General features: G+C 37.1%; 1 protein-coding gene across 1 annotated transcript in view; it reads left to right on the top strand.

Moving 5' to 3' along the window:
* The window catches only part of LOC141899068 (uncharacterized), a 67,502-nt gene that overhangs the window by 11,140 nt on the left and 43,622 nt on the right, over positions 1–12,740 (top strand). Inside the window, exons 3-5 of the mRNA XM_074785222.1 lie at positions 3,874–4,089; positions 5,314–5,364; positions 9,598–9,627. Of these exons, the coding sequence (XP_074641323.1) occupies positions 3,874–4,089; positions 5,314–5,364; positions 9,598–9,627 (297 nt within the window). The remainder of the gene's footprint in view (positions 1–3,873; positions 4,090–5,313; positions 5,365–9,597; positions 9,628–12,740) is intronic.

Genomic DNA, 12,740 nt, shown 5'->3' with positions numbered 1-12,740 from the left:
AACGAGAATGATATCATTAACTCAAAAGTCAAGTGCGTTTAACTTTTTGAACAAAGATTTTGATAAAATGAACTTGGAAAATTAATAGGTCAGAAATTTCATTCTTGATGTTTGTTTATGCTTTTAAAGTGTGGGAATGGCTATTATTTGTCGGGACTTTAAAGAGTCATTTGTCGATTTTTAATTCTTTACGCAACTATGATATGTTTGCATTGCAGATTGAAAATATATTAAAGTCGGAATAAGATGTGTATTGATGGAAATTCGGAAAGAAACTCTATCCATATAATCACCGGTTTCAGTCATATTACCAATACAATCTCATCGAGACAAATAATCAATGCAAACTAACTCTTTAAAAGAAAGTTGAAAGCTACTTGGTCATGTGAATGTAGATAGTTTGAAATTGTCCAATCGTTGGTTTCCATAAACTTCAAAATGAGGGTATGAGCCCATCTAAAGCTTCCAACAAACACACTAGGTGATATCTGAATGATTTGTTGGTGACAAATTTACAAAGATAGTGAACGGTCACTGGCAACTTTTGTCGGTCAGCAAATAGTCACCTGCGATTTGATCGGTCAGTATCTAGCATGATAGATATTTGCCAGCGAATTACGTCGCCTGGTGTGCGGCTCCTAGTGATAAGTCATTTCGTAACACATGACAAACAGAAAATCATCGACGGGATAAAAATCATGTGCGATTCACAAAATGGCAGCTCCCTGATGTGAAATACTAGTAGCGCCACACTGTGGCCTGAGATTTGGCCACAAAAATCATTGAGTATGCTGTGGTGGTTGACCTGATGGCAAAAATCGCTGACAATTGAAACTCTGATGGTTAACGAATCAAAATTGTCTAGTTTGCTAGGGGCTCAATAGAGGTGCTCTGAACGAATCATAACCTGATAGAACCTGTTCAAAACAAAATGACGCAGAGTTTATTTCGCACGCTTGATTTTATCATGATTTCAGTTCTAACTTCTATAAGAGAAGAAGTTGCTGAGTTATTAGATTTGTATAAGAGTGCTGAAGAAATATCAAGGTAACCAAAAATGTTTAAACTAGAATAGAATAGTTAATTTCTCTGTGACCAGAACATTGGTTCATAGAGGTTACAAGAACTTATACAATAGAATTTAATTTGTTTTCTACAAAACTTAAAAAGAAACACAATTCATTTGATTTACTTTAGTAATTTGAGGTCAACATTTATAAATCTAGCAAGTTTGATAAGGATATTATTATTACAGCATTAAGTATTAACAGTGTTAGGTGTTTTAACGGTGTTTACCGGTTGTTAGGCGAGCTCTTCGAACATTGTTTAATTTGGAACATTCAAAAAGAAAATGTAATTCATCACTAGATTTATCAAGATTCCAATGATATGTACGATGACGTTCATTTCTCTCAATGTTTTCATAGCTAAGTTTGCTGGCATTTGATTTGTGGCAACCGATCCTAAATTTATTCAGCGAGACAGTGCTTATGGTTGTCTAGTTCAACTGATAAATTATGAATTAGGAATTTATTTGCACTCCAACCATTTCCACTGTATATGGAGGGAGACTATAAAATATATGTACAATATCATTTAAAAAAAACTGAAAATATAAACGTTTCTCAAAATATGAGAAAATTATTAACAATACACGTAATGCACTATTAATGATATTAGAATAGAATAGAATATAGAATGGTTTATTTTTCTCTAACCAAACATTGTTATATAGAGGTTACAAGAATTTATATTGTTACTGAGAGATGTTGCCCTCTTGTGGGAGTCTGAAAACCTAGGTTCACCACGAAGCTTCAAGAATTTAATGACAGGAGGCAGTGCAGTGCACTGACTGACTAGTATCTTGACGCGAGACCATGGCAACCATAAAGTTGTCCCGATGAGCAATTCAAGTCAATTGATCATTATCACGCTATCTCTTGTCACTCGGGTGAGTGTGATACTGGTTCTTTCTCCATAACAGATATGGGGTCTCATTAATTAGATTGTACGTCTTGATTTGAATTAATGTAGCTTACTGTGATCTACGATCTATGTCAGGATTTGTATAGTCATCGTACATTGATACGTGTAGAAATTTTCGTATGTTAACTTAGAATCTGGAAATCAATTCAACCGCTAGTTTCGGACATAACAACCAATTATCAATAGTTCATCTTATCAGGTATAATACATCAGTCACTTAGTCTCACTATGTCACATCTATTGGATATTTCATTATTTGTACTGTGACCTGTTACCGATTTGGTTTGGCTGAGGTGGTGCGCTTGTCTAACATCATTGATTGGTGTTTCATGAACTAATTGATATCCCGCGGCAGTGCCAGTTTAAGCGTAATAGGTTTAGCCCAGATCATTGAATTAATTATTGGCTTCATATAGATATACGTTATATATATGTTAGGTATATACTTGGAACAATCTTATATTACTAATTGTGACGTTCCTCTGTTCTCGCTTATAATTGTATTGGGTTCTCGTTACTATGATCTTTTGATCGAAAACAAGATCGAATTCATTAATTTTGAGCTTTACATCAGTGGAAATTATGATACCTGAATTAGCGCCCGTATTATAAATATTTACGAAGATTGTTTCCAAGAATGGACGATTAATAGATATAAAAATACGCGTAGTCATCTATAATCAATATTAATGAGTAGATTGCTTAGCAATGGACCAGTAACAAGCTCTAAGTAAACAGAGAGGTTCATCGATTATATCACGAGACAATGGCGCGCAATGTATCCATCGTGAATAGACAATTGCAAGTGATACATCGACCTGAGCCACAGTCCAAATTATCAACAGGGCGAAGCAGCTATTGTCGGGTATCAGTGCCATGAATTTCGGAGGCATTTTCGAGTGTTGATCAAATATCGTTAATGGTACGATCGTCACACAATAGCGCGTGTGTAATACAAGATAATTGCGCTGACAAACGATGAAGATCGGGCACAATGGCGCTGGCGCGTTAATGATGACAGAAATCTATTGACGGGCGCATACATCGCGAGCAGATGATGGCGCAGCGTAGCTCGTTTAACTAAGTTCCACTGTAAACAGCGAATTGATGCATTCACGACTGCAGTAATAATGTGACTGATCTGTTTTACCTGCGGAAGGTCTACGCGCATCCGTCAATAATCGACCGTAGATTTAATTTAGCTTCGGCTGTACGTTATACAGAGGGCATGATTTGCAAACTAATGGCTCTAACATAGATTCGTTGATGTCGATTATCCTATGATGGACCATTAACGCCGCGAAAATACGACCAATCAGAAAAAGAGACCGCAACTAACAAGTAGCCGCGACGCGTCGCCTACGTGATGTTCCTGTATTGTGATTTATTGTACCCGGTTCTGATTTCATTAGCAAATTTACAAGCGGTGCTGACTTCGGTGTCATAGATCAAACAACAATTTCAATACGCAGTCATTTCCGCTAACCGTCTCACAAGACATAGAACAGTTCAAAAATTTGTTCCGACTTCTACGTTCGCCGTGCTCAGTTCTGGCGTTAAGTAATTATTTCTTTTTTCGTTATGCGCTGGCTATCATCTGACGTTACGCACCGATTTGGTGGCACATGTAATTTGCTTTGGAAAAAACTTTTGACGGTTCATCTTTTTAATTCTCCTTCCCTCTTTATTTTCTTGATTAACAAAAATATCGCCAAAAATCTAGCTATTCATCTCTTAATGTATGATATGGTACCTTATGTTTTCATTAATCAATCTTTCAGGTTTTAGAACTGGTTATTTGCTGATTCATGATTAGTCCTCCTTGGCCAAAGTAAAGTAACGTATATTTCACCAACTTAGACGCTGCAATTATCATTATATTTTCAGGTAAATTCTGCATCGCCCGGATATTGTCATAAAAATAGTGATAAAAGTGTGATAATTAAGGAGGAACAACGAGTCTCAAGTAACCACAACCACCACAACCACCACCACCACCACCACCAACCTCATCGTCATCATCATCATCATCATCATCAACAACATCTTGTGTCTCATATGAATGGCCCTATCAAACATATATCTCAGGACAGAGTTTCAGAGGTAAGATATAAATATCAGCTATTGTCAATCAGATAGAATAAGTTCATAAAACATCGATACCATTTCAAGCCTTGTGTTTTGATATTAGAGCGTTCTATTATTCAACCTGATTCACTATCAATTCGATAAAAAGAATCTCGTGCAGAAATTGCCAATTTATTCGTGATCAATGGTTTCCCAGGGGGTTGATATGATATTTCGTCACGTCGATACGATTAAAAAATCAGACTAAAGATAAACTCTTGAAGTTGAAAATCGGAATGATGTTAGATATTTGTAATCAGGCGATTGTCGATCAGACGACGCGATGTTTAAGATTGGTTTATCGATGTTTACGACGTCGGTGGCAAGTCCTGTCATAATGCAGCCGAGCGTTCGGGGCGATTTGTCGCAGATTTAACGGATCCCGAACTCGTTGATCAATTAATGGTGCATCGATTCGGTATCGACCGCGTAAATGGGATCCATCACTTTATACTTCACACTTTCCTGCCGGCGACCGATACTATATAACATGAGTCTCTCGTCTCCGATGCGTGATTGTAAACCAGATAATGACGACGATTTTTCACAAACTTTACGCTCGAGTCTCGGATGATGATGGCACGAGTTTGAGACGTGGTGATAATGTAATATAGCTTGATGGTGAATTTCAATCATACACAATCACTTAGAACGCGTGGTATTTCGTTACACATCGAATATTGAATGGCGATATATGTCCGTATCCCGAAAGCCGTGTTAATTTCTTTGGGGAAAGAGGACGCATGTGTTTGGCATATGATAAAGAACGAACTGTCACGCATCCTGCGCGATGACAACGCTGTTTATGCACCTCTCGATAGACACTTCATGTGCAGACGTAAAACATGATTCATTCAGTGTGTACTTAAAACAGTTTTTCCATTTAGAAACATTTTTCATGCCACCAATTGTCATTATAATAACCCTACATCACGAACTTGTAATTGCACTAATGCTACTTGAACTAATTTAAAATGGAAAGTGTTTCCTAAGTGTTATTCACGGGAATTTTATCATTACAAGTGACTTGTTAGGTTCATGCTTAAATCATGTGCGCGCGTTATATATTGTGTCGATATGTATGATATAACAAGGTTATCTAATTTCATAGAGCTCGTAAAACGAGTCTCTTAGTATCTGCTAACCTTGAAAAAAAGTTCCTCCAAAATATTGATAGTTATAACTATTTTTTATTATCAGGATCGTGCTAGAACGCCGAGTTCAGGGGTCAGTTCAGGAAGAAGTTATAATGTAAGTATATCCTATCAATGCTGTGTTCGTAATACAGGTACCCATTGAGTGATCCCATGTGACATGTTGGTTTTATTGCGATTGACAAAAATGTTCCTTTTGATGATCACTTTGAAAGTTTGAAAAACCCTCACTGAAACGAAACTGTCATTTGTAATATGAATCAGGGACGGATGTAGGATTTCTTCAGAGGGGTTGAAAAACAAAAATTTTATTTAGTGACTTTTCAGGGCATCTGATCTCATCAACTTGGCAACTATAAATATATTTATAAAAATGTATTCAAAAAAAAATTGGGGTCGGGAAAAAAAGGGCAAAATTTCCCTGTGAATAAAGTTGAGTTGCTTTTCTAATGCCTGCATTGACATCGAGTCGGCCCTTAAAAACTCGTGCGCATTTCATTCCGCGATCGAATACCGTCGATTATGGTGATAATTTCCGTTTGCCGTGGCAAAAAATCTCTGGCCTGAGGCTTAGTAAATATTGCTACAAGGCACTGAGTGGTAATTCGCCATTAATGTTTCCTGTAAGGAAAGTAGTTTCACGCCAAACCGTGCAGAGGATCCCGCACTTCCTTCCACGCTGCGTTATCGATAAGCATGAATCGAATACTGTTGTGTCAACGCAATGATTCCGCTGAAGAATATGAGAAGTTTTTGATGTATTCTTCGATGTAACGCCATTCAAAAACAGAGCGGTCACTTACCTGGAAATCAGGAAGACATCTGGGGAATTTTCTTTTTCCAAAAGTCAAGGAATTTTGTGAAAAGCAAGAAATCGGAGAAATTTATCGTGGCACCCTGAAAAATCTTAACCTCTAGAACATTTCGGTCTTCAGAGATGTAACAGTTATTTGAGGGTACTCCCTCTATGTAGTATTCATTCCTCTCGGTACAGATTTTTTACCCAGATCCCCCAATTAGAGGTTTGATTTTTTCTGTTTAGAAAAACAGCCATATTCCGCTATTCGATGCCTTTGGGTAATAGCAGTAAAGTGCCAACTTTGCTTGCTATATGCCCGAAGCTGTAATTTTCATGCAATATTTTCTCTGTGTGTTTCGTTCTTTCTGAGTAATTGCGCGGTTTCAGAAATTCTATTACTATGATCACCGATCGAGTCAGTATCACGCAATTCTGTTCCTGGTTTTCTCGTGCTCTTGCCCATGGCATAGTTGTATGCTGACTTTTTCGTATGTTCTTCTCAACTTCATACATGATATTCATTTTCCCAGTTTCATGAAAAGAACAGAATATTTGTAGAGTTTTTTTGTGATCGTTACATCACTGATGTTTTTTTTTCATTTCTTGAATTGATGACGCAATCCTGAATTAATTCTAATTAACGAGACAGGCTTCTTTGTAGCTCACGTTACCTCAGATTCAGAGTTACTGTAACTGCAGTTTTTAAAATCTAACTTGAGTCGACGCAGCGCGAGATTCTTTCATGAAGAAACTGAACAATATGCGTTTCTGTTTGAAAAACCTTAATGCCAAATTAGGCGCAAACATCTTGTCGGCTTTACGCAGTTCCAGATTATTATATGCCTCGAAGTGTCAATGTCTCTTTCAGCTGAAAGATTAATCTGTTCAATGATGCGGCATGCAAATTTTCAGATGACAAGTTTTTATTACGGCGGGAACGATTACGGCTTGTACGCCGAGAGTAATAATTGATTCTTATAACGGCCCCGGTTGTCGGGGCATTTATTTAATGAAAATACAATCTTGCCTATAGCGAACTTGAAAGACGATGATAAATGAGTTTATTGATTAAGGCCGGCGGGCTAAGTTTTCAGAAACCGGTAGTCAGTAATCTCACTGATCCGTGATGTTCCATTAGTATAAGACAGCATCCGATGGGATGACTGCTAGTTGCTCAATAAGTCTTGATGATGAAAAATAAAACTGGAACCCGACCATATAAAGTCCTTTTCTCTGGTTTATGATGTATTGACTGATATTTCATATGAAATTGCTGTCGGTACAATCAATCTTGACGAAAATTGAAATCCAATATATTGTGAGATTTCTTCGTAAGTTGCCAAATTGCTTTTCCAGGAGTTCGTTAAGACATTAAGACATCAACGTCTTTTATGTTGGTGTGGGACGTGTAGAATACCTGATCATGTAATAATCTATTAATTACAAATTATGTCTGCCATATACTTGGTCTTCATCAACTTCATGTGATATTTGAAGGGGCTTGTCAACCTGTTAGCTTTCAACTGTTCAGTCTTCCAGCTTGATTTTCTCTATTTTTCACATTTGCGTGGCTTCGCAACTTATAAATGTCTTATATGTCTTAATGTATCAACATCTTAGCATATTCCTCAATGTATTTTTAGCTCAGATTTCCCATTGAATCACAGTTTCACTGTTGCGTAATCAAATTCGATGGTAATTTTGATCGACTCTTTTGAGCGCATTTAGACATTCCGCGTTGACCCCATGAATTTCAGAACAACCGCTTTACTTATTGACTTATTGCCAGGCCGTGTTAAATCACTTCCTCAATCCGGCGCATTCATTTGCATTTCTTAGAGAAAATCATTTCTTAGATAGATAGATTAGGCAAATAGTATGCTTTTAGCTCACCAGGAAGCAGTAATCATGTGTATCACAGACAAGATAAATATCTGCGTTGCTTTGGAGGAGGAAATTATGTTCAGTTAGATAATGAAATCTTACCAGCTAGGAAAGAGTCGTCACACGTAAAAGTTCTTTGTGTTAAGAAACTGTCATTACGAAGGATCGCGGAAAGCTGATGAAGTCGTATACATGTCTACTCCCCGCAGGCTCTGCCGTAGTCCGTCTTTGAAGACACAGCGATCAGGAAATGTGCCAGCAAAATTTGTAACCTGTGACTTGGTTCGTTGCCAGTTATTAATGGTAAACACCCACTGGGCAGCGCACGTCTTCGGTTTACTCGCGATTGTTTCCATCCTCGAGAAAGTGACTGCCGATGGGTGCCAATTGAAATAGTTGGTGACAAGTAATCTGGAAATGGTCTGCTAAGATATTAGTACGGATTTATCCCTTTGATATTGTTTTAGCGGAATCAACTTTGTATTTCTTGGAAGTGTATAAATCCTTCGCCGAAGCTCAAGTTCTAATTTTGTTGTCAGAAAATTGTAAACACTTTTTGACATTAAAGCTCTCTTTTCATACAAGTTTCATATGAAAGATTCCAAGATATAAGGTTGCAAATATTATGAATAACTGCTCGTATTTGATATGAAAATGATCTTGTGAAATTTTTAATGTCTAGATATATGGGATCAAGTACCATCTTTTTGACAACTTGACAATTCTTTGTGAAGGTTTGAAATCCTGCCTACAGCTACGATGTTACTGGAACTGACTTCATTACGAATTACCAAGCGCGCTTTTCTTTGTCAGAAAATGGATTACCTTCACAAAGTTTAAGGACAAATTTGATTTATATCGTTTCTGCACTTTCTGCAATGGGAGTATTGTCAGTGTTCTCAGGGTTACCGGTAATATCATTTGCTGCATTATCCGCAATCTCCCTCTTTTTACCACTGGTTCCTTTGACAATAACAGCTTTCCTCTCTGCTCATTTATTCAGTTCACGGTGTGAAATGACATGTAATTACATTATATGTGATCGCATTCGAATTTAAGATCATTTCATTGGAATTTACCACTGAGAATGAAATGGAAAGGTCCTGCGAAATCTCTTTTTCCTGTTTATATTCTTTCATACTTCTGACTGTATGATGATATGTTCAGAATTTCTTATTTACTTGATTTTCATTTGGGTAGATTTTTTACTAAAGCTAGAGCGCTGCAGTATGTGATTTGCATTATTGCCTCAAGAGCTGGCTTGATTATGTTTGCTTGATATAATTTCATAAAGTAGCATCGATTTACTAATGCCACAGCACTGGGTGTCAAAACAACAGCTCTAGTGTCATCATTTGGTTTCCTATTTGCTTTAAGATGGTTGAGAACGTTTCCATTGTAGATCTAGTATATGACTTTAAAGGTTACTTATATCTACTCAGCTATGAACATTTTTAATGGAAACTTGAACTAGAGCCGCTGTTGGGCAGATATTTTGTCGACAAGAAATATATATATACGTATAACCAAAAATACAACTTAAAGGCTTTTTGATGAAGCTTTCTATCATGGTGTCACGTTGTTGGATGTTGCTTTTTACGAAATTATCTTTCATCCTAATGTATCATTTCAATCTCTTCTTTTTAGGGCGACAGTGAATCCAGTGAAGTTGACAAGGTAAAGTTCATAGTTACAATTGTATGCATATGTGGATATATATTTCATATATATGTATATGCACACATACACTACATGTAGTAGCAATTATCTGCCTTTACGGTGTTGCTGCAATATGTAATCACTGACAAAACCAGCATTTATGATTCACATCAAAGGGATCATAGATAACGGTGGTGGTTGATTCAAAGATGAAACATGTTGTATATGTATGTGCCGATGCCATATATTATTTTCAGGCTATTTGTTCTTAACAGTTTCATGGGGCAATAATTGCGCGCTTTTATATATAGTGCATTTTCAAATATAAAATCCATGACAACGATTCTTGTTGTTGCATATAGATAGTTGCAGCCGAATCAACACAAATGTTTCGCCCATCATTTTCTATCAATAAACGATTTTCACTAATGATATTATTCGTCGTGTTTCCGTTTCATTATCCAGAAAAAGGTAAGTGACCCGCTCTCTCAATGGATTAAAATATGTAATTTTTTATTCTCTTGGGCAATAGACACATCAATCAATCATCCAGTCAATCAATCAATCAATCAATCAATCAATCAATGTATGTTATTTCATGTCTGAAAAAGAAATGACTGTAGTTCCACCAAAGAATTAATTGTCGATGAGGCAAAGACATGTTGTGTCTATTGGTAAACGATATCTTGAGGATCAGATTTTGGAGAAAGGCATCGAAATATATCTGTTCCAGTTGGTTTAACGTTTCATAGAAGGTGGTTGGTGTTTTGTTTGAATTGACACGTTTAGAATATCACTCCTTTTTACTGGATGTGGTGTGATTTGATGTATCTTTTGCATCACATCTTCATATCTCATGTTGCTTTTAAGGTTAGTTTAATATGATAGACTTCGTACCAAAACTGTGAATAATAACTATTAGATGATAATGCTAATGTCACACTGCGGGTACATTTATACCACGCACACATTATTGCAAATATTATTAGTAAAACAAAATTTCATTTTAGGCTAAATATTGCCTTCAGGTATATTTAGTGTAGTATTTTTTTTATTTCATAACTGAATGATTTATGTGCAAGGCTTTGATGTTCTGACTTCTGTCTTATGGAACAAAGGAGCCAGGGATGAATTGATGTTTCTTTTAGCTCCTATTTACAAATATACTTTGTTCATTATTGTATGAATGCATGATCAACTTTCATATTACTACGTGTATGCACATTTTATGTGGTAAATTGCCTTGTTTTCCATAGTTGATAATAGTGGAAAATGGTTGCTGGAGGCGACATAAATGCTCTTTTGAAATAGTCAGATATGAACTTGAAGATGAATGGATGAGGCTGCGTATAGATAGTGCCCGTTTTATGGTTGATGGCGTCATATTTTTGCCTACATTCTCAAATCTTTATAAACGGCTCGTGAAGATGAAAAAAAAGGGGGCGATATTCGAGTTCAGATACTTCCATTCATGAGAAAATACTTCGTTGTTCAATGTGACAGTCGATCGTTTTTCACGTACGGCACGTGGTGCTTAATTGAATGAAGAGCGCGATTTTTTTTACATCAGTTAGGTATCTGCAGCTGTTGGCATTATCTAACTGACCAGGAGGTACATTCATTCACACACCACCCTGATTTTTAATCAAGCTAATCTACGCATCACCGATTTCCCGCTGATTTCAGTTGAACGTATTCTTTAGTTTAGCAATCATGAAAATAAAACCTCGGTAATGTTGTACTACCGTTTTTTTCGGGCGCTCGTGTGATCATCACTTCAGAATTAATTGCAGCTGTCTCGTACGTTATTTGTTGCCCAAGGCAGACGACATATCTGTGAGAAATTGGTTGTTTGGCTGGTGATAATGGGCGCATTGCGTTGTCAAACTGGGCGTTACGAAGTAGTGTGGCAAGTGCTGCTAGTCGCTCTTCATCGACACAAACAGTATTACGATCTAGTTAAGTTCATAGGCTAATTATCAATTCTTTTGTTACCAGTCTCTGAAATGAGACAAGAATACTTAGTATCTATCGAACAGATCAACTGAAAGGTCATGAAGAGATGATTGCTCCGAGACGCGGAACTAGTTGGTCGTGTATTTTCGTTGAATATCTTGGGATGAAATATTTGTTTCTACTGTTTTTAGCAGTTGTTTTATTCAGGAGTTGCCTGCCCTCGGCGGCAATCATTCCCTTGATAACGGAGACAAATAATGTACTTGCCCGGGCATTTTACCTTCGCATATTTAGAGTAGTTGCCAGAAGGTTCTATTTCGCTGGTTGATTGGCCGCAGAAATCAGCCCGCTTTGAATGTATTTGGTGAAGCGTGAAATTGGACTTAGCTGTGACATTAACGTGATGCGGAATTACACAGCATCTAGTTGCTGGTGGCTATCGAGACGAGAATCATCGGCTGCGTAGAACTCGTCGCGGCAGTGATACACTCGCTCCTGGCAAAATATCAGGCACAATGACCCATCACGCGTAATTTGTCTAAATTCATAAGTTCAATTTGATGTAACGAGATCTCGGCAGCGAAGTTAAAGTTGTCAAGACAATCACGGAACAACACGTCATCGATGATAATCTAATCACAAACACGGCTCTATTCAGTAATAGAATTTACTTACAGCAATAGATAGCTGCCTTCAACTCTGGATTCGAGGGCTGTGATGGTTAATGGAATTATTAGCTGGTGTTCGTTTGCTTTGAAGAGGGCTTAATGATCATTTCGAACCTCCTTACTTACTGTCGGCATATGATCGTGAAGGTTTTGTGGAGTTTTTACGATTTTTTTGGGTGATGGATATATTATTTGAGAGTAAGCGCACAAAGTCTAAACCATTTCAGTTTTTTATGGCAGGGACTCAGCACTGCTAGACTGGGCTTAAGCCATTCGCATAAAGTTGAAACTCGAATATCTTATCATGTAAGTTGAGGGTCTGCATACAATGATATTATTCGTTGCCATACAAAAACGAAGTTCCGACGATGAGATTGATAATGATGGATGATGGTGAATTAGAACGGAGCTTCATTAAATTTTCATCTAACTTCATTCACTGCAATGAATGACAGATATTAAATCATAAAGATTACCACGGCTTATGCATATGCACCTAGTAATATA

The sequence above is a fragment of the Tubulanus polymorphus genome, chromosome 2 (assembly GCF_964204645.1).
Source record: "Tubulanus polymorphus chromosome 2, tnTubPoly1.2, whole genome shotgun sequence".
Lineage (NCBI taxonomy): Eukaryota > Metazoa > Nemertea > Palaeonemertea > Tubulaniformes > Tubulanidae > Tubulanus > Tubulanus polymorphus.
This window is presented reverse-complemented; position numbering and strand designations above follow the sequence as displayed.